The sequence below is a fragment of the Mastigoproctus giganteus genome, chromosome 7 (assembly GCF_048544385.1).
Source record: "Mastigoproctus giganteus isolate SK-2022 chromosome 7, ASM4854438v1, whole genome shotgun sequence".
Classification (NCBI taxonomy): Eukaryota; Metazoa; Arthropoda; class Arachnida; order Uropygi; family Thelyphonidae; genus Mastigoproctus; species Mastigoproctus giganteus.
Window position 1 is genome coordinate 71,594,649 of NC_143581.1, and position 20,201 is coordinate 71,614,849.

General features: G+C 35.0%; 1 protein-coding gene across 5 annotated transcripts in view; it reads left to right on the forward strand.

Moving 5' to 3' along the window:
• LOC150082988 (uncharacterized) overlaps positions 1-20,201 on the forward strand; it is a 1,785,507-nt gene that overhangs the window by 1,031,993 nt on the left and 733,313 nt on the right. For all 5 annotated transcript variants that reach the window (XM_090377722.1, XM_090377724.1, XM_090377725.1 and 2 more), the window contains 2 exons: positions 8,598-8,794; positions 18,933-19,063. In XM_090377722.1, coding sequence (XP_090233848.1) covers positions 8,598-8,794; positions 18,933-19,063 — 328 coding nt within the window. The remainder of the gene's footprint in view (positions 1-8,597; positions 8,795-18,932; positions 19,064-20,201) is intronic.

Consider the following 20,201-nt stretch of genomic DNA (forward strand, 5'->3'; position numbering starts at 1 on the left):
CAATACATCCTCTTAAATGTTCCCTATTTAACATTTATTGCTCAGATTGCAAATGCAACCAGAATTCTCATTTCCAACATTATTGACTTGCCTCTGTCTATAGACATCTGAGATTTGAACTGCTTTAGCTAGCAGCACCCTTGTAGTGAGTAAAAAATGTGCAGGGGCCAAACATCTACTTAGACTATCGAATAACATACCTTTGCATCTCCTTGCATAGTTCCAACTACCATGTAGTTTTCCAATCCATATGTTCAACAACTTATTGGTACAACTTTGCAGCATGCAATAGATGACCACCCTCAACGGGCAATTTAACATGAAACCCATGAGGAATAAGACCAAATGCTTTGCACTGATGAGCAAATCTCAGATGCTGTCTCTACTTGGCTTCACAAACACTTAATCTTTGAAATGCTTGTATGCACTGTAACACAGAATGGCCATAAAAAACAACCAATTTTTCAAATAGGTGTCTGGGGTTGGCAAACGTCTGACTCATAATAACTCCAATGCAATGCACCAACTGTCTATGACTAAAACTTTATTAAAATAATAATAAAATAAGACAGAATAAAATTTGTTGTGAAAATAAAAATAAAATACACTTTACTATAAAGTTAAAAATAATAAAATGATAGATGAAATTAAAAGGGATAAAAACAACCATAGCTTTCAAAGGCAACACCCTCCTTTATTAACAGTAAAACTTAACTGTCATGGCACATCCTTAAATAACATTGGCAGGATCATAGCTTTTAGCACCTTTTACCATAGGAGCATGGATATTATCCTCCACATGTGCATGGAGACTGGAAATGGCTCTGGTGCATGCCAGGCAGAACTGTTTATCCCATCCAAGAATTACGGTTTCAAACTGAGATGAATATGGACTCCCCTATTATATTCCAAAGAACAAATCTGCAACCTATCAAGCCATTTGTGGTTTCAATACCTATGTGAACGATCAACGATAACAGCATCATCTGGAGAAATTTGATAGTTCTCCTCCCAGAAGTGTTCACGAACAGCAGATTTTCCATAATCTGTGGTCTTTATTGCATTAATATGTACCCCCATACGATCTTTGAACCTGTGTTTTGTCTCTCAAACATAGCACTCCCTGCAGTCCGGACATTTGATCTCATATATGACACCTCTTGTACCCACAATAGGTACAGCATCTTTTACCTTCGACATGACTGTGTGCAATCTTCACCCTGGCAGCTGCACACACAGCATGTCTGATAAGTATGTAATATTCTAGAGATCCACTCTGCTAAGCCTAGGTAGTAGGGAATGTATTTCTGAAAAATGTGGATATTCCCAGATCTTAGCAGTAATTCAGACACAGCATGGATTTGTTAAGGGAAAGTCTTGTCTAACAAATTTGATTGGATATTATGATGTGGTTACAAAGGAACTGGATGCAAAAAATAATTTTGATATCATATACTTGGATTTCAGGAAAGCTTTTGACACTGTTGCGCATGGAAGACTACTATACAAATTGGAGCAGAATGGTATTATTATTATTATTATTATTATTAGCCATATGGTGCAAGGAAGCCTGAGGCTTATGATGCACTAGCCAAAAAAAAATTCACAAGTTACCCTGAGAGAGAGAGAGAGAGAGAGAAGTAGAAAGGAATCACCAAGAAAAAGAAGAATGATGATGTCCAGCTCAGGACCCTGGGTGCCAAGCCCATACTCACCAGATGTGAGTCCCTGGGTTGCTACAATGGATAAAAGGATGGTTGAGTGGGAGAAGACAAAGGGTGGTAATCAATGGGCACTGCTCTTTGTGGACCAATGTTATTAGTGGAGTCCTACAGGGTTCGGTGCTGGGTCCACTGTTGTTTTGTATATTTATCAATCATATTGATGAAGGTATATCAGGCTTTGTGTCAAAGTTTGCAGATGATACAAAGGTTGGCAGGGTTGTTAATGACAGTAATGGCAGTGTGCTACTGCAACAGGATCTAGATAATTTCAGCAGATGGGTAAGAAGTGGCAACTGAAGTTTAACATTGACAAATGCAAAGTACTGCATATGGGTAGCAGTACCCCAAGAGAAATGCCAGCTGTGTGGTATCCCACTCAGGGAAGTGGAGAATGCAAAAGACCTCAGGGTAATTGTGCAGTCAGATATGAAATTTGCTGAGCATTGAAGATGGGCTGCCAGAGCAAGTCATGGAGTGTTGTCAATGATATATATAAGAATTTTGCTAGCAGGGACAAGGACGTGATTATCTCATTGAAATAGTCAGGCCACAGCTTGAGTACTGTGTATAAGTCTGGAGGCCTCATTTTAGGAAGGCTGTAGAGTTACTGGAATGAGTACAAAGAAGGACAAGATTGGTGAAGGGAAAAAGGGGTGGTCTTACCAATAAAGGCTGAAGTTCTGCAAATTGCATCACCTGGACACTAGGCACCTGAGGAGGGATCTGATTGAAGTGTATAAGGTATTGAATGGGTTTAGCAACCTCAATGCTGATAGGATTCTTCCTCTTGCTCAGATTATAAACATGAGTGGGCATAGATTCATATTGAGGAAAGACAGTTGTAGATTAGATCTGCAGAAATTTGCCTTTAGCCAGCAGGTATTGATTGCTGAAAAAGACTTCCATCCCTTGTTGTGGAAGTTGAAAGCTTAAAGAAATTTAAGGCTGAGCTAGATGGATTCTGGATGTGTGAAATGAGAGGGTTTTTTTTTGGCTGATGCTGCATAAGCTTGCTTTCTTTCACCGTATGCCTCAGCTGATGCTAATGCTAAAGCTACCTAAATGTATGCCCGAATTGATTAACATTTTTCTGATCTAGCTGGTTTTTTCAAGCTCTCTTTCCCAACCCTGTTTGTCTTTGTTATGAAATGTAAACAATGTCATTTCCATGTCACAAAATCATGACAAAATGATTTTAATACCTACCAAAATTTAGTAGGTGCCGCCAAAGATGTTTATGCAACAAAAAGTATTAAATTCTTAATACTTATTGCCCACCAACTGCAAATGTCCTATCTCTTGTACCCTCATTTATGCAGATTTCCTTCCCTCCAAGCAAAATATGACTTGATGCTATCTGACTCCTAATGCATAATAGAAGATTTCCAAGTTCAACTCAAGAAAGACCCTAACAAAAAGTATTTAGTAATAGTTCGGAATGAATAGCAGTTGAATTTTAAATTAATGAGTATTAGTTTCAAATCATTATTAGTATAGATCAAATGATGCATGTAAGCTAGGCTTTTCTTGCATTAGCCAAAAAAAAAAAATAATAATAAAATAAAATAAAAATGTAAAAATAAAAATGATCTCTACAATATATACCGCACTTTTCATATGCTTTCAACTACTGAGAATTACTTTTTAAATGGCAAGATTGTGAAAATCAACTACCCATGTAGTATATTTTTTTAATGTGACTAAACAAAAAAGGTTTAGGTTTATATATATATGTATAGGTACCTATATGTGTGTGTATATATATATATATATATACGTATAATATTCTAGTGCTGTATTGATTGAAGATTGAGAAGACACAATACTTGTCAACATTACACAGAGGATACTTGTTGATATTATGCAGCACACAAGAGAGTACTTGTTAACACTGTAATTTTCACAAAAAAAAAAAAGTAGTTAGGCTATTCCAAACAACAGAAGTAGAAGAGGGAAATGAGGAAGTGAAAAAATTATGTGCTTGAAGTTAAATTATGAACAGATGTAGTTGAGGCAAGTATTCAGACTGGTTTGAAAAATGAGGCAGAATTGCAGAAGCTATTTCAGAAGAATAGTATCCATGGAAATATAGAAATAGTAATAGTATTTGCCATATAGTGCAAGGAAGCCACAGCACTGGCAAAAAAAAAAAAAAAAAAAAAAACACCACCAAGTAGATAAGAAAATACAAATTATATGCTTCTCTCTTCATACAGGTAACTATTCAGTTGGCTTTTGAATTTTTTCAAACTGTCAGCCTCAACTACCTGTGAGGGCAACTTGTTCCAGCAATCAATGACTCAATGGCTAACAGAAAACATCCTACAATCTAATCTAAACATCAACTCCCTGTAATTTAAATTTATGGCCCTTAGTTCTGGAATTCTTTATAACAGTTAAAATTCCACCTTCATTCATTTTAGTAATCAGAGGTGACTTGATTAAGGTTTATAAGGCTCTGGTCTCAGTGCCTTATAAACCTTAATCAGGTCACCTCTGAGGTGCCTGGCTGCCAAGCTCAGTAGCCCACATAATTGGGAGTCTTTCCTCGTACAGTCATCCTTTTGCCAGTCTCACCATTCGAGTTGCTTGCCTTTGGACCATTTCAAGAAGCGCAATGTCTTTTTTCAAATGAGGTCTCCATACTTGAACACAGTATTCCAAATGTGGTCTCCTCTACAGGATAACATTTGATAAATCATCGATAGGACACCATCAGTTTTCCTGGTTGCCTGTTTACACTGTTCAGAGAACTTCATATCTGCCTGTATTGTAACTCCTAGATCCCTAATTTATTTTGGGTTGCTCTTTCACAAATGTAAGACCTTGCATTTTGCTACATTAAAACTTAGCTTCCACTTTTCTGACCATTCTTGAAACCTACTCAAGTCATCCTGAAAGCACACTGAACATTAACAACTCTGCCAATCTTTATGTCATCTGCAAATTTTGACATTGTGCCTTCTATTCCTTCCTCAATGTAATTTATGAAAATGACAAACAACAGTGGTCCAAGAACTGATCCTTGAGGGATTCCACTCTTGACATTACATCAATCAGCTACCCAGCAATCCATTTTAGAATTTTACCAGTAATTCCAAGCTGTTGAAGCTGTTACTGTCTATGCAGTAACCTCTCATGAGGGACCAAGTCAAATGCTTTGCTAAAATTCAAATAAACTACATTGAATAAATTGTTTCCTACATCCAGCTCATGAGTAACTGTGTCAAAATAGCCTACTCATTTAGACTCAAGCGTTTAGGGCATAAGCCTCAAGCTATGAAGGAGTCTAGACTATGTATAAATATAGTGCAAATGCATCAGAAATACATAGCTATATCTGAATAAATCAGAATATTGGTAAAACGGCATCGTTTTAAGTTATATCTCATATTGTGAATACCTTCACAACGAGTTGCCATGATATTGCACTACTTCGAATAAGTAACGCTTCACCTAAGGAGAAGACTAATGTTACTTATTCTCAGATGGATACCACCACCCAGACGGCACCGTTTCAGAGCTATTTGGCCCTTCTTCGGTGGGTGGGTAGGTACCCGAGTGATGCAACGATGGCAAAACAGTTATGAAGTATAACTCCACAATATGAGAGATGCCTGATGGTGTATCATGTATTTAGACTCAAGCGTTTAGGGCATAAGCCTCAAGCTATGAAGGAGTCTAGACTATGTATAAATATAGTGCAAATGCATCAGAAATACATAGCTATATCTGAATAAATCAGAATATTGGTAAAACGGCATCGTTTTAAGTTATATCTCATATTGTGAATACCTTCACAACGAGTTGCCATGATATTGCACTACTTCGAATAAGTAACGCTTCACCTAAGGAGAAGACCTTCATAGCTTGAGGCTTATGCCCTAAACGCTTGAGTCTAAATACATGATACACCATCAGGCATCTCTCATATTGTGGAGTTATACTTCATAACTGTTTTGCCATCGTTGCATCACTCGGGTACCTACCCACCCACCGAAGAAGGGCCAAATAGCTCTGAAACCGTGCCGTCTGGGTGGTGGTATCCATCTGAGAATAAGTAACATTAGTCTTCTCCTTAGGTGAAGCGTTACTTATTCGAAGTAGTGCAATATCATGGCAACTCGTTGTGAAGGTATTCACAATATGAGATATAACTTAAAACGATGCCGTTTTACCAATATTCTGATTTATTCAGATATAGCTATGTATTTCTGATGCATTTGCACTATATTTATACATAGCCTACTCATTTAGTTAAACATGATTTTTTCTTAACAAAACCATGTTGTGTGTGTCTTTCAGAATCTTATATCTATCTAAATATCCCTGGATTGCACTCTTAATCATTGCCTCTAAGATTTTTCCTACTACTGAAGCCAGACTAACCAGTCTATAGTTATCAACTTCACTCTCAGAACCACCTTTATGTATTGGTGATATGCTGGCACTTCTGCAATCCAAAGGAATCTCTCCCCAAGTCCAAATAATTTTCTCTATCTATAAAAAAGGCATATGGCAGAAACTGAACATCTGTGTGACGGTGGATGGAGTGAGTTTATTAGTGACTAATCACTAATTAACTTGCCTACCCTCTTTTTGATAGTCTAGGAGTTTTAAGAGAAATTTTTGGAAGCACCATCCCAATTGTAGACTAGTATTTCCTGGTAGGGCTTATTTCTTAATTTTACAGGATCACTAGTTGTTTTGAAGTAATGCCAGGAGCGAAAGACAAAACTCTGTGTTTTAGATGTAAAGGAAGCAATTTTCTAAATAGCTTATGCAAAGGTTGCTGCTTCTGGTAAAGATAAGGTTACTTGTTTAGAAATGGGTGTTGTTCAAGATTATAGTGCAAAAACAAACTTTTTTGTGAGAAATAACATATGATTGGGTTTTAGATGGTCTGACATGACTAAGTTTTCTTGATTATATATGAATTATATGCCATCACACAACTAACGAACCTTTGAATTTTTCTAGAATTCAAATGATTAATATTAAAATGCACTATTTTAATCTTTTTACAATGTTATTGTGCAAGTACAATTACCAAAAAAGTACTGATAAAGTATAACAGAAAAGCACTAGATGTTTAGAGGTCAGGAGTTAATTCAGTATGATATTGCAATGTTTCAGCTGGCTGTTTCTGGGAGCATCAGAAAGAGGAGTCTGTCAGCAGCACAGCCTAATAGCGGGTATCAGTAAGATTCCTGAAACGTTATCTTAATGTTTCAGCTATTATGCTATAGCTTTGTGATAAATGAGAGCAACATCAGAAGTCACTGGTGTCCATGAAGGGAATCCTAGTCTGCTTCTTTTATCTTGGAAAGTTTAGCATAAGCCTTTCCGGATGGTTTTGCTAATGGTCTGCTATCATCAGCAAAACTGTGGATAGGATTTCTGGTGAGTGGAAGATAGTCATTAATATGCAGGAGGAAAAGAGAGGGCTAAAGACAAGAACCTTGGAGAACCAGCATTAGTTGAGAAGTTAAAAGATGGAGAACTATCATAATATTACTAGCATTTCTCTTTTATCCATTTATTATTTTTTTTTTACTTTTTATTATATATTGCCAACATTTCTCTGAAGTAACTATCTCAGATTAGTAAATACAGCACTGCAAGTTTAGTCAGAGAAAACTGGCTACCCAACTGCAACATTAGCAGTAAACATCCAACAAAGCAACTTTGATAATAAAAATATCTTTTAAAGTAACATTATTGCAAATTTTAACATTCCTTCATCATTGGTTTGATTTCAGTATGCATCGTTGATTCTTTTGATATCGAAGTTTGATTATAAAAAAATTAGTTTTTGAAAACTAATGAAAAAATTAGTTTTTAGCTTTGTGAAGCCAATTCTTGTCTGTAATTATCAAGTGCTCTAGCTCTTGATAATTATATGCAAGAATTTAAAATTAGCATCCAATAAAAGATGAGCATAAGCATAATCTTTGATCCAGTCAAGCAAATGGAAATACTTTCTAGAATTGGAGGAACCTGAAAGAAAGAAAAATCAAAAAACTGTGTGCTGTATTGTTCTTTTGATTTTTGATTCTTTCAAGTTTTGCTCACTGATAATGAAGAAAACACCCATATGTGGACATTAAAAAATGTTTTATGGAAAGCATATGTGTAAAGTGCAAAGCGGAGGAAGGTATTTTAAAAAATTAAATGAAAATATACATTTTCAATATAAAAAAATGTTTTTTTCACACTTGTGTTCATAATTGATAGAAAATAAAGATAGCACTAAAAAATAAAAAAATTTTAATTTTTCATGCTTTTATTCAAATCATAATAATGGTGGGAAATTCCACCATCATGGCTACTAATGTTATCATTTTAACCTTCCGAGTAAAGGGTTAAAGAAATTGAATTTGTTCTACATCTACTGTCCCTGATCATTTATTGCCTTTTCTCTTCTGTGATTTCCCCCCCCCCCTCTGTATTGTGACATACATAGTGATGTCTTTTCTCAATGGAATGTGAATATCTCTTACTCACTGCTACAGTCTTTAGGCTAATGCTATTGCCAGTAGATTTTAATGATTTGCACTGGGGCAATGCTAGTTTTGATTGCTGAAACAAAAGTATCACATTCTTAATTTTTCATATGTTTTCTCAAATAATTATTTTTGTTATTTTTGCTATTACTAGCATTTCTCTTTTACCAACCATTATTAATCTATTGCCAACATTTCTTTGAAGTAACTATCACGGATTAATAAATACTGCACATGCCATAAAGTTAAACTTCATACAACCATCATAGATTTACACTTACTATGTAGAGTATTTAAAATGCTAATTAACTTTAATCAAATCTATTTGTCTCTGAGAGTTTTTTATTATATTTAAAAAAAAAATTAGGTTCCAACATTACAAAATCAGAATTTGTACCGTGGAGAATGGCTAAAACTGCTTGCTAAAAATGCACAGTCTATTATAACCTACTTGCTAGATTTGGTGGAAATTGGAAGTAGAATAGCATCAGGAATAACATCTGATATATTTACTGCCTTAGTCCATATCATACAAGATAATACAGTAGAGAAACTGCTTAGCAGGTAAGTAAATGTTTTTGGAATGAAACAATATTTTAAAATGTAAATAACAAAGGATATATATGTGTGTGTGTGTGTAAATGTGTATGTGTTAATGAATCCTAGTCTTGAAAATCAGTAAAGCAGATGCAGACTTCGTCTTTAATTTTTTGATTTGCCTTCATCATACGATTATTGCCTTATCTAGGCATACTCTAAATTAGTCCAGTAAAATGTATATGGCCTCTAATATTTGTTATGCATCTCTTTGGTGTAAACATTTCCAATTTCACAGTACCATAATTATATAAAAATAGTATTATATAGAGTGTACTTTAACGGGATCCTGTCCTAGTAAAAGTATCCTGTTAAAGTATACTGTTAAAGTATGAATGGACACAATGGCTACAGAGAAGATACTTGTTCTAACCACTGTAATAGGAATTTCACAGGAAATTATTATATTATGTAAAGGAATCTTAATTTTTGAATGGCATTTTGATTTTGGAATTCTCTATTTGATTAGCACTGGCATTTCCATTACTAGTGACAAATTATGCAAGAAAGTAACACATCAGCCAAAAAAAAAAAAAAGATGCCTCCCATTTCACCAATTCATTACCCCCACTAGTTTGTCTTAATGTTATTTAAACGGACAACTTCCACAACAACAACAAATGAAACTTTGTTCTAGCAATCAACCACCCACTGGCAAAGGCAAACATCTGCACATCTGTTCTGCAACCATCCTTCCTCAATTTTAATTTGTGACTTATGTGTATAATCAGAACAAAAGGAAGAATCCCATCACCACTGAGCTAGTTCAATTCATTCAGAGACTTAAAAACCTTGCAGTGTTTAAGGCTTCAATCAGATCGCCTTGTAGTGTTTAAGGCATCAATCAGATCATCTTGCAGGTGCCTACTCTTCAGATATCAAAGTCTTCAATTCTTGAATTGAAGCCTTTCTTGGTAAAAGCACTCCTTTGTTCCCCTCACCAATCTCATTGCTCTTCTCTGTACTTGTTCCAGCAACTCCACCTCCTTCCTAAAATGAGGCCCCCAGACCTGTATGCAATGCACAAGATGTGGCCTGACCATTGCCTTATACAATGGGATAATTACCTCTTTATCCATGCTAGCAAAATTCCTGTATATCATTGACAAAACCCCATGAGCTGACCTGGCAGCCTGTTTGCATTGCTCAGAGAATTTCATATCTGACTGCATAATTACCCCCAGGTCTTTTCATTTTCCACTACCTCAGTTAGTACAGTCATCCCCAGATTTGCGAAACATAGTTTGTATGACATAATGAGGATTCCGTACCTGTACACAAAAAAAAAAGTGCAAAAAAAATTAAATTGAAAAAAATTTGTCTTCATTCGGTAAGAAAAAAAAAAAAAATTAGAAACATGCCCATAAAATTAATTTTGCTAATGCTTACCTCTAGATTTTTAATCTAAATTCATTGCTTCTTTCTTGCTGTTTTCGTGTGATAAACCTGCAACAATATCTGCCACTTTTTGAAAAAATTAGTCAAAATTATTTGTTTAGAAGTATGCTGTTTTTCTCTATAAATTTCTTTATAAAAAACTAAAGCTAATGATAAAGTTCTGCAAAAATTTTAAACTCCTCTCCAAATCCATATCCAGAGCTTCTTGGGTAAGCTGCTTTTCAAGTCTTAAAAACTTAACTATTCTCTTCGCAGTCAAGGTTTTGTGTGCATCTCCTTCGTTTTTATCATTTTTCTCATTTTTGTTATCTTCATCTTCACATTTTGAAAAAATATCATCCACTGATAATTGTTCTCTATGAGATTCAAGGACTTCTGTGATATCTGCTGGTTCCAGTGCAATATCTGCTGGTTCAAATCCCTCTGCACAAATCATTTTGCCAATTCTCACAATCTCAACTACCTCTGGCATTTCGACCCTGGCTTCTTTAGTGCAGCTTTGTGGCCACAGCTTTTTCCACATGGCATTCATTGTTGAGTTCTTAACTTCACTCCATGCAAATTCAATATGTTTTACAGCAGCAAAAATATTATTATTCCACCAATAATCAAATTGAAAGACTGCCTATTCCATCAGTAGCTTCTACCAATTGTAAAAAAGATCTTCTTAGGTAATAAAATTTAAAGTAAGCTATAATACCTTTGTCCATCAGCTGAATTAACAAACTTGTATTTGCTGGAAGAAAGGTAACTTTCACATTTGGGTGCAGATCAGACAAATGTGCAAGATGGCTGGGTGCATTGTCAAGAATGAGCAAGATTTTGAATGCTATGTTCTCCTTCAGGCGATATCTTTTTGTTTCAACCAAAAGCAATTTAAAAACCAATCTTCAAAGGTTTTAGCTATCATCAAGCTTTTTTGCTCGATTTCCACTGAACTGGTGAGTTTTTTGCTATTCCTTTAAAAGCATGAGAATTTTATGAAATATAAATTATAAGAGGTTTACACTTAAAGTTGCCCTCTGTATTGCCACATAATGAAAGTGTTATGTGGCACTTTTGTTATGTTTAAACCTGGAGCGGTTTTCTCTTCTTTTGAAATGAATGTTTGGCTTGGCATACACTTCCAAAATAAGTCAGTCTCATCAGCATTAAACACTTCACTTGCTAGATAGCCCTCAGTCGCAATAATGTCCTTGAAAATTTTCAGGTACAAAAAAGCAGCTTCCATATCTGCTGCTTCGCCCATTAATTTTAGATTGTTAAGCCTCTGATGTTTTTTAAAATTTTCAAACCAACCCTTACTGGCCTGAAAGATGTCTGCATTGGATGGACTGGCTTCTTCTTCATGTAAGAGATTAAAAATTAGCAGAGCTTTGTTGAGAATAATATCTGAACTAAGAGGCATTCTCTTTTGATTAAGATCTTCTATTCAGAAAGAAAGTAATTTTTGAGTTTTCTCTATTAACAGATTTCTCACTTTTGTAGAACTTTCTGCAGCTAATGATGGGGAACAGATAGCTGAACTTTTAATTTTCTCAGCATTTTCCCTATTTCGTTGAATGCTAGATTCATTTATGCTGTTTTTCTTGGCTAATGTCACAACTTTTTCGCAATTTTGAATCGTTAAATTTTTCTTAAGAAATTAAATTTTTCCTCTAAATTAAATTTTTTTTGTTGTAGATTTCTTCATTTTAGGCACTAATTAAACACCCACTTTATGTAGACAAGAAATATTAAATCAGCAAAAGCAATGCTTACCAATTAAAACACTTTACGTTGTGCGAACCAGAAAAAGATTCTGTGTGAACATCTAACGTAGGATAACTGATGAAGGGAGTTCGCGAATGAGGAAGTTGTTCCAGACAAACATACCACTGTTTATTGCTATGTTTGGTTATAAGAAACAGTTTTGAATGCCTTTGTGATATTTTTCTAAAGTTCTGCAGGTCACGACCGTAAAACAAGAAAAACAATTTTTACTTTCCAGTTTATTGGTCTTTTATGTTAATGCAATCTAATTATAAACTGGTAGTAAACTCAATCTTATTGCATTTGCTATAATACCGACAGCTGGAATTCTGTGGGACTTTACATTATTATGGTGAAATAATTTTACATTATTTCTTCTTCTTCTTCTTCTTCTTCTTCAAGTATCAAGAGACAGTATCAAAAGCTTTAATCATGTAAAAAACATAAATAAATTTTCACAATCTGCTCTTCAGGTATATTTATAATTCGATTCTCGGACATTGCAAACTAAATAGCCAAGTGCATCCTCAGTACCTACACCAGAAGAGAAACCATATTGTTTGTTAAAAATGCCAACATTACTGTTTTGGTAGATAGCAATTCCTATTTTTGAAGCTTCGTAAACAAAAATCATGTGGATAGTGAAACTCACCGTGCAATCTAAAATCTGAAATGTTGTTAGTAAATGCCTGACCGTGAAATAGCGAAATTGTGCAATAAAAAACCACGCAAATTGCAGGATGACTGTACATTACTCTCAGGTTACTATTAACCACATGCAACATTTTCATTTACCAATATAAAACTTCAATTGCCTTTTCTCAGCCTATCTGCCTAACTTTTCTAGATAATGTTGCAGTAGCATACTATCATTCCTATTATTAACCACCCTCCCAACCTCTGCATCACCTGCAAATTTGGGCATTAAGCCTGAGATGCCATCATCAATATCATTAATAAATACAGAAAACAATGGGTCTAACACCGAACCATGGAGAACTCTACTAATAACATTAGTCTACAAAGAGCAATGTCCATTGATTATCACTTTCTGTCATCTCCTATTGATCCATCCCTTCATCTATAGCAGCAACTTGCCCATAATGCCACATTGCTTCAATTTGTGCAACAGTCTTTTATGTTAAACAGTATCAAAAGCTTTCCTTAAATCCATATATATCATCAAAATTAGTTTTTGCATCCCGTTCCATCGTGATTACATTGTAGTATAAAATCAAATTGATCATACAAGATTTCCCAAAAAAAAACCCATGCTGAGTCTGAAGTATAATTGCTACCTTGTCTAGATGATTCTGCATTACTTCTTTTACCAGTGACTCTATTATTTTCCCTCGAACAGAAGTTAAACTACCAGGATTGTAATTACTTGTGTCGCCCTTTGATCCTCCTTTGTGAATTGGAGTTATTCACACATCTCCAATCAATGGGAGACATCACCCGAATCAAAGGATGCCCTCATAATTATGACTATGGGTTTGCTTACTTCCTTTGCTGACTCCCTTAATATAATTGGATAGATACCTTCCCCCCAGGTGCCTTTCTTCAAATATTTTCTTCCACTTTCTGCTCAGTTTTTACAAAACCATTTAGCTCTCTATTAGAGTAAACTTCTTTAAAGACTTCGTTATTTGTGAATATAGATGCAAAATACTCATTCAGTTTGTCAGCAACCCAAGCATGATCATTGATGTTGAGTCAGTTTGGTATGACATAAGCATTGAGAGATCAAAATTGAGAGTAGGAGTGTGCTTTATTCCTAACGACTCTGATGAGTATAATAAGAAACTGATACAGAGAAATAGAGTGGGCCAGTAAATCAGAGAGTCTTATAATGGGGGATTTTAATTTCCCAGATATTGACTGGAATTTGTGGGTTGGTCACTCACACACTAGCAAGGCTTTTGTGGATTTATTGGATGATTGTTTTCTAGATCACCATGTTCGGGAAGGCATTAGAGGGAGTAATACTCTTGATTTGATTATCAGTAGTGATTCTTCATGCATTAAGAATCTGCAGATAAAGGAACCACTAGGTGGTAGTGATCACAGTGTGCTGAAGTGGGATTTACTCAAAGAGATAACTACCTTCAGGGGAAAAGGGAAGGGAAGGGTTTTTGCTTTCGTAAAGGTGACTACGATGATCTAAGACAGTATTTAAATTCTATACAGTGGGACCAACTGATGATGTTACCAACAGCAATTTCAAAATGGGAAGCATTCAAAGACCTTATCTTGGAAGCTACTAGGCTCTACATATCAACTAAGAAATATTGTTCAAGGTTTAGGCCTAAATGGATGTCAGATGAACTAATGAGACATGGCAGAGAAGAAAAATGCATGGGATACATATAAATTAGCATGTGACACAGAAGCCTTTGATAGATATAAGTTGATCTGTAACCAAGTTACAAAGAAGGTTAGGCAGGCGAAGTCAGATTATGAGAAATCTTTGGCAAGGGATGCAAAGAAAAAACAGCAAAGAGTTCTTTACTTATGTAAATTCTAGAAGGAAGGGGATGAATCAGATTGGTCCATTTGATATCGATGGTTCAACTGTTGATGACTGCTCAGGTAGCTAACAAACTAAATGAATATTTTGCATCGACATTCACACATGAGAAGATATTCAGAAAGGGGACTGCCAGAGGTGTTTTCAACTCTGGCAGTAAGCTAGATAATCTTGTAATAACTGAGAGTAAAGTGGAGGAGAAATTGTTGAAGATAAACACAAGAAAGACATCTGGGGTGGGGGGGTAGAATCTATCCAGTTATACTAAAGGAGGCAGTAAATGAAGTAAGCAAACCTTTAGCCATAATTATGAGAGCTTCCTTGGACTCAGGGGAGGTACCCATAGACTGGAGATGTGCAAATGTCATCCCAATTCACAAAGGAGGATCAAAGGCTGACACAAGTAATTATAGACCTGTGAGTTTAACTTCTGTTCCAGGAAAATTAATGGAAGAACTGGTTAAAGGAGCACTGCAGGATCATCTAGACAAGATTTCAATTATAGCTCAAACACAGCATGGGTTTGTTAAGGGAAAGTCTTGCCTGACCAATTTGATTGATTACTATGATGCAGTCACAAAAGAACTGGATGCTGGGAATAACTTTGATATTATATAGTTGGATCTTAGAAAGGCTTTTGATACTGTTCCACATGGAAGACTGCTGCACAAATTGGTGCAGTGTGGCATTGGAGGCAGATTGCTGCTATGGATAAAGGGGTGGTTGATTGGGGGAGAAGACAGAGTGGTAATCAATGAACACTGCTCATCGTGGACTAATGTTATTAGTGGAGACCCTCAGGGTTCAGTGTTGGGTCCATTATTATTTTCTGTATTTATAAATGATATTGATGATGATATGTCAAGCTTAATTTTGCAGATGATACAAAGGTTGTCAGGGTTGTTAAGGACACTACTCATGCTATGCTGCTGCAACAGGATCTGGAAAGGTTGAGTAGATGGGCTGAGATCGTGGCAAATGAAGTTTAACATTGACAATTGTAAAGTACTACGAATGGGAAACAGAAACCCCAGAGCAACATATCAACTCTGTGGTACTACACTGACAGTGGTAGAGAATGAAAAGGACCTGGGGGTAATTGTGCAGGCAGATATGACATTCTCTGAGCAGTGCAGATGGGTTGCAAGAGTAGCCCATGGTGTCTTGTCAATGATATACAGGAATTTTTCTAGCAGGGATAAGGAGGTGATTATTCCCTTGTATAAGGCAATGGTCAGGCCACACCTTGAGTACTGTGTACAGGTCTGGAGGCCTCATTTCAAGAAGGATGTAGAGCTGCTGGAACGAGTATAGAGAAGGGCAACAAGATTGGTGAATGGAACAAAGGGTTGCTCTTACGAAGAAAGGCTTAAGTTTTGCAAAATACAGTGTCTGGAGACTAGGCACCGGTGAGGTGATCTGTTAGAGGTGTATAAAAACTTGAATGCAATGGTTTGAGCATGCTTAATGCTGATGGGATTCTTCCTCTTGCTCAGAATAATCACCTGAGAGGGCATAAATTCAAATTGAGGAAAGACAGATATAGTGTAGATGTGCAGAAATTTGATTTTAGCCAGCGGGTAGTTGGTTGGTGGAACAGACTTCCATCCCTAGTTGTGGAAGTTGATAGCCTAAATAAATTTAAGGCTCAACTGGACAGGTATTTCGAACCAACGGAGGGGTGAAGTGGAAGTGTTTTTTTTTTGTTTTTTTTTTGGCTGATGCTGCATAAGCTTGCTTTTTTCATCATGTGCCTCTACTAATGCTAATGCTAATACCACACAGATAAAATGGCTTCCGATGCATGGCTCATGAGTCGGACATTCTTCTCCAAGACTGAATGATTCATGCTCAACCATACATATCATTCACCGATATTCCCCTAAATCATAGAACTGAGAGCTAACTAAGAGTTTTAAATGTTATATTCGTTTTTCTAATACTAAAATTAAGAAGAATTTACTATTTTCAAGCCAGAAACATTTTTGGTGTTAACCAGTGATATTTAGTATTAGAAGTTCAGGCAATTTATAATTCTCCTTGTACCTTTTACATTTTATCAGTTTCAGCAGTACATAAGTTTGAATAATTAACCACTCATGTAACCCTTTTAATGACTGAGTTTGTCATACATGCATGGGTCATGGGTAGTGAATTTGTAATAGCAGTAGGCACTTTGGAATGAATTTTTTTGAGAAATGGTTAAATTTTTTAAAATGAAAACTCTGTACATGAGTCTTTAAAATATTAGTTTGTTCTTATTCTTATTTTGATTTTATTTCCCATTACTAGAGTAAAATTGTTGTCAGATATCTAATCATAATTTTTAAAAAATCAGAAAAAATTGTAAAATCAGTTTACAAAAATAAAAAAAATTCAAATAACACCTGTTGCTATTTTTTTTTTTTTTTTTTTGATGAAATAATATCCTATACATCTTTTTGTGTATAACTTGATTTTATCAACTTCTGGACCAGAATTCCAAAGAAATTATTTGATTTTGACTATTATAAGTTCAAATTAGACAACTGAATTAAACAGGTGTGATCTACTCTGATTTTGAAAACTATTTTTGTGCTACCGCCTATTATAACCACTTTGCAATTAGTTGAAAAACAGATAAGAGATGGCAACAATTTTTTTTTAATTTGGAACTATTTCAAGACAATTTGTGCATTAACACATTATTGAAATGACCCCAAAATATATATATATATACACACAGTGTCCCCCCCCCACTTTATGATATTAATCCATTCCAGAGATACTGTCATAATGTTAACCCAATAACACTGTTTTTTGGTAATTCATTCCAAGACCTCTGAAGTTGAAATTTTGACATATAACTAAGCTAGAAGGTGACTTATCAGTTTACACAATGTTGTACGTATATGAATTCAATTAGGTAAACTTATGTCAAATAAGCATAACACAAAAAATCACTTCAAGTAAAGGATGCAAAAACAAAACACTCGGCCAGCATGTTTGCAAACGCTGCTATTGGACATGGTCTGGTCAGAGACAATTGTAAGGCCATCGCAAAGTGAAATAAGTTGGTGCCAGTTAACATGATCACTGTTAGTAGACTCTTTTAAAATCATAGAATCAGCTGCTTGATAGAATGAAATTTCAAAAAAAACCAATTAAAATCATTAAAATGCACAACAATTTCACATTATCATATGTTTGGTTATAACTATCAATTCTGAATGCCTTTGTGATATTTTTCTAAAGCACATTTCTAGAGGTCACTACCATAAAACAATTAAAAACAATTTGCAGTTTCCGGTGTCTGGGCTTTTCTGTTATCGCAATCTGTTATAAATGGGTGGTAAACTTGGTCTTATTGCAATTGTAATAATGTCGATAACTGGAATTCTGTGGGTTTTTACATTATGATGAAACCTGTTTCCCCTTCCATTCTTTAATCATATAAAAAACATAATTAAATTTTCAGAATCTTCTCTTCATTCCTGTTTTTTAAGTTTCTTAAATTTGTTACTCTGTATCTTAACTTGCGCTTATCACGTTAGTTGCAATTTGTGTGTGCCGTGTTCTTTGTTATTGATTGCTTACCTTTTTTACTGCCTTAAATTTTGCAAGCCAAAAAAAATAATAATGATGTCACTGAATGGAAATATCAATTAGTTAGTATATACATATTAATTAAGCTGTGTACGTAAGTGTAAATTTATTTTTATTTTTGCTAACCTGTGGAAAATATTCTTCCAGTTTTCACGTATCATTTAATTTTGTTAATTGGCAAACTAATAAAGTGTAAATTTGTGCTTCATATCTTTATTTTTATAGCTTGTGGAAAATATCCCTCCAATTTTTGCTTATTAGAATTGCCCTTTAATAGAATTAAAATTCAATTTGCAAACATGAGCAAAATGACCGGTGCATATTACATATTGTATAGTGAATCGTATTTTATTATGGAGAGACCATTGTAAAGTGAATCAATTGTGAAAAGGGGGGGGTCCACTGTATATATATATTATTCTCCATAAGTCCCCGTACAAAAAAAGCATTAGTAGAGGCACATGATGCAAGAAAGCAAGCTTATACAGCATCAGCCAAAAAAAAAAAAAAAAAAAAAAGAAAACCCTTCCCTTTCACGGATCCATTCGTTCCAAATGTTTGTCTAGTTCTGCCTTGAATTTATTTAAGCTATCAACTTCCATAACAATAGATGGAAGTTTGTTCCAGCAATCAACTACCCGCAGAGTAAAGGCAAACTTCTGCACATCTATTCTACAACTGTCTTTCCTCAGTTTGAATCTATGCCCCCAAAGCGTACACCTAGGGAGGAATCGTTAAAAAGATTTAGTGCTGTATAGTAAAATTATGTTATTTTCAATATATAAATATAAAATATGCATTTTGAAATATTTCATCTTGCCTCCTATTATTTTAATTTAGTTTGCAAGGCCTACTTGACAATTTGAGTCCCATTTTAGAAGGAAGTCAAATTGTAGATGACTTAAGGAAGATACTTATTGGAGTACAGAGTCTAAGATCTTTAAAGGGACTAAACTTATTCAATGTTCAATGTAAGTTTTCAATTATTGTTGATGTAATGTGACTAGAAGATTAAATATTCATTTCCCTTTCTTTTTTCACTGTTTTTATTTCTTTTACTCTTTCTCAGATGTGATTCTTCTTAATGAAATAGAGATAATATGAAACAAAGTTAAGTACTGTGAGTTATTGTTCATTTTGATTGGTATTGAGAGTAAGAATATAAGGAAAAATAATTTTTTATGATAGTTACAAGAGAGGAGAAGGAATGAAGTTCCCAGTGAAAATAGGAACCGCTGTTATTATACTATATTGTAGAAAATGTTATTATTATGGAACTTTTAAACTGCTGATAAAGAACTGACCATGAATGATCTATATACCTCATACTAAAAGAAACATTTTTTCTTTAAAGAAGAGAAGAATTTTTTATAGAATTTAGTGAAGTAATTTGTGCATCATAAACTGTAATCTGCTTGCTCTATATGTGCACATGATGTTAGGTATATTGTTGATAATGATTGTATTTTGTCCTAATGACATTAGTACCCCCTTACCGATCTTGTTACCCTTCTCCGTACCCACACCAGCAGCTCTACATCCTTCATAAAATGATGCCTACAAACTTGTATGTAGAACCCAAGGTGTGGCCTGACCATTATAATGGTCAGGCCACACAACCTTATATAATGGAATAATAACCTTTTTATCCCTGATGCAAAATTCCTGTATATCATTCACAAAACCCCATCTGTTGTCCTGGCAGCTTGTCTGCACTGGTCAAAGAACTTCATATCTAACAGTACAATTACCAGAGGTCTTTTTCATTTTCCATTGCCTAGAGTGTAATACAACTCAGTTGGTACATTAACCTGGGATTGCTGCTACCCATTAGCAATACTTAGCATTTGTCAAGCCTGATATACTTTCATCAATATCATTAATAAATATAAAAAACAACATGGGCCCAGCAACGAATTCTTAGGAACTCTAGCGATAACATTAGTCGAAGAAGAGCAGTGTCTAGTGTTAACATTAGTCAAAGAAGAGCAGTGTCTATTGATAACAGCTCTTTGTCTTTTCCCACTCAACTATCCCTTTATCCCTAGGAATAACTTGCACTTAATACCACACTACTCCAATTTGTATAGCAGTCTATTTATGTGTCAT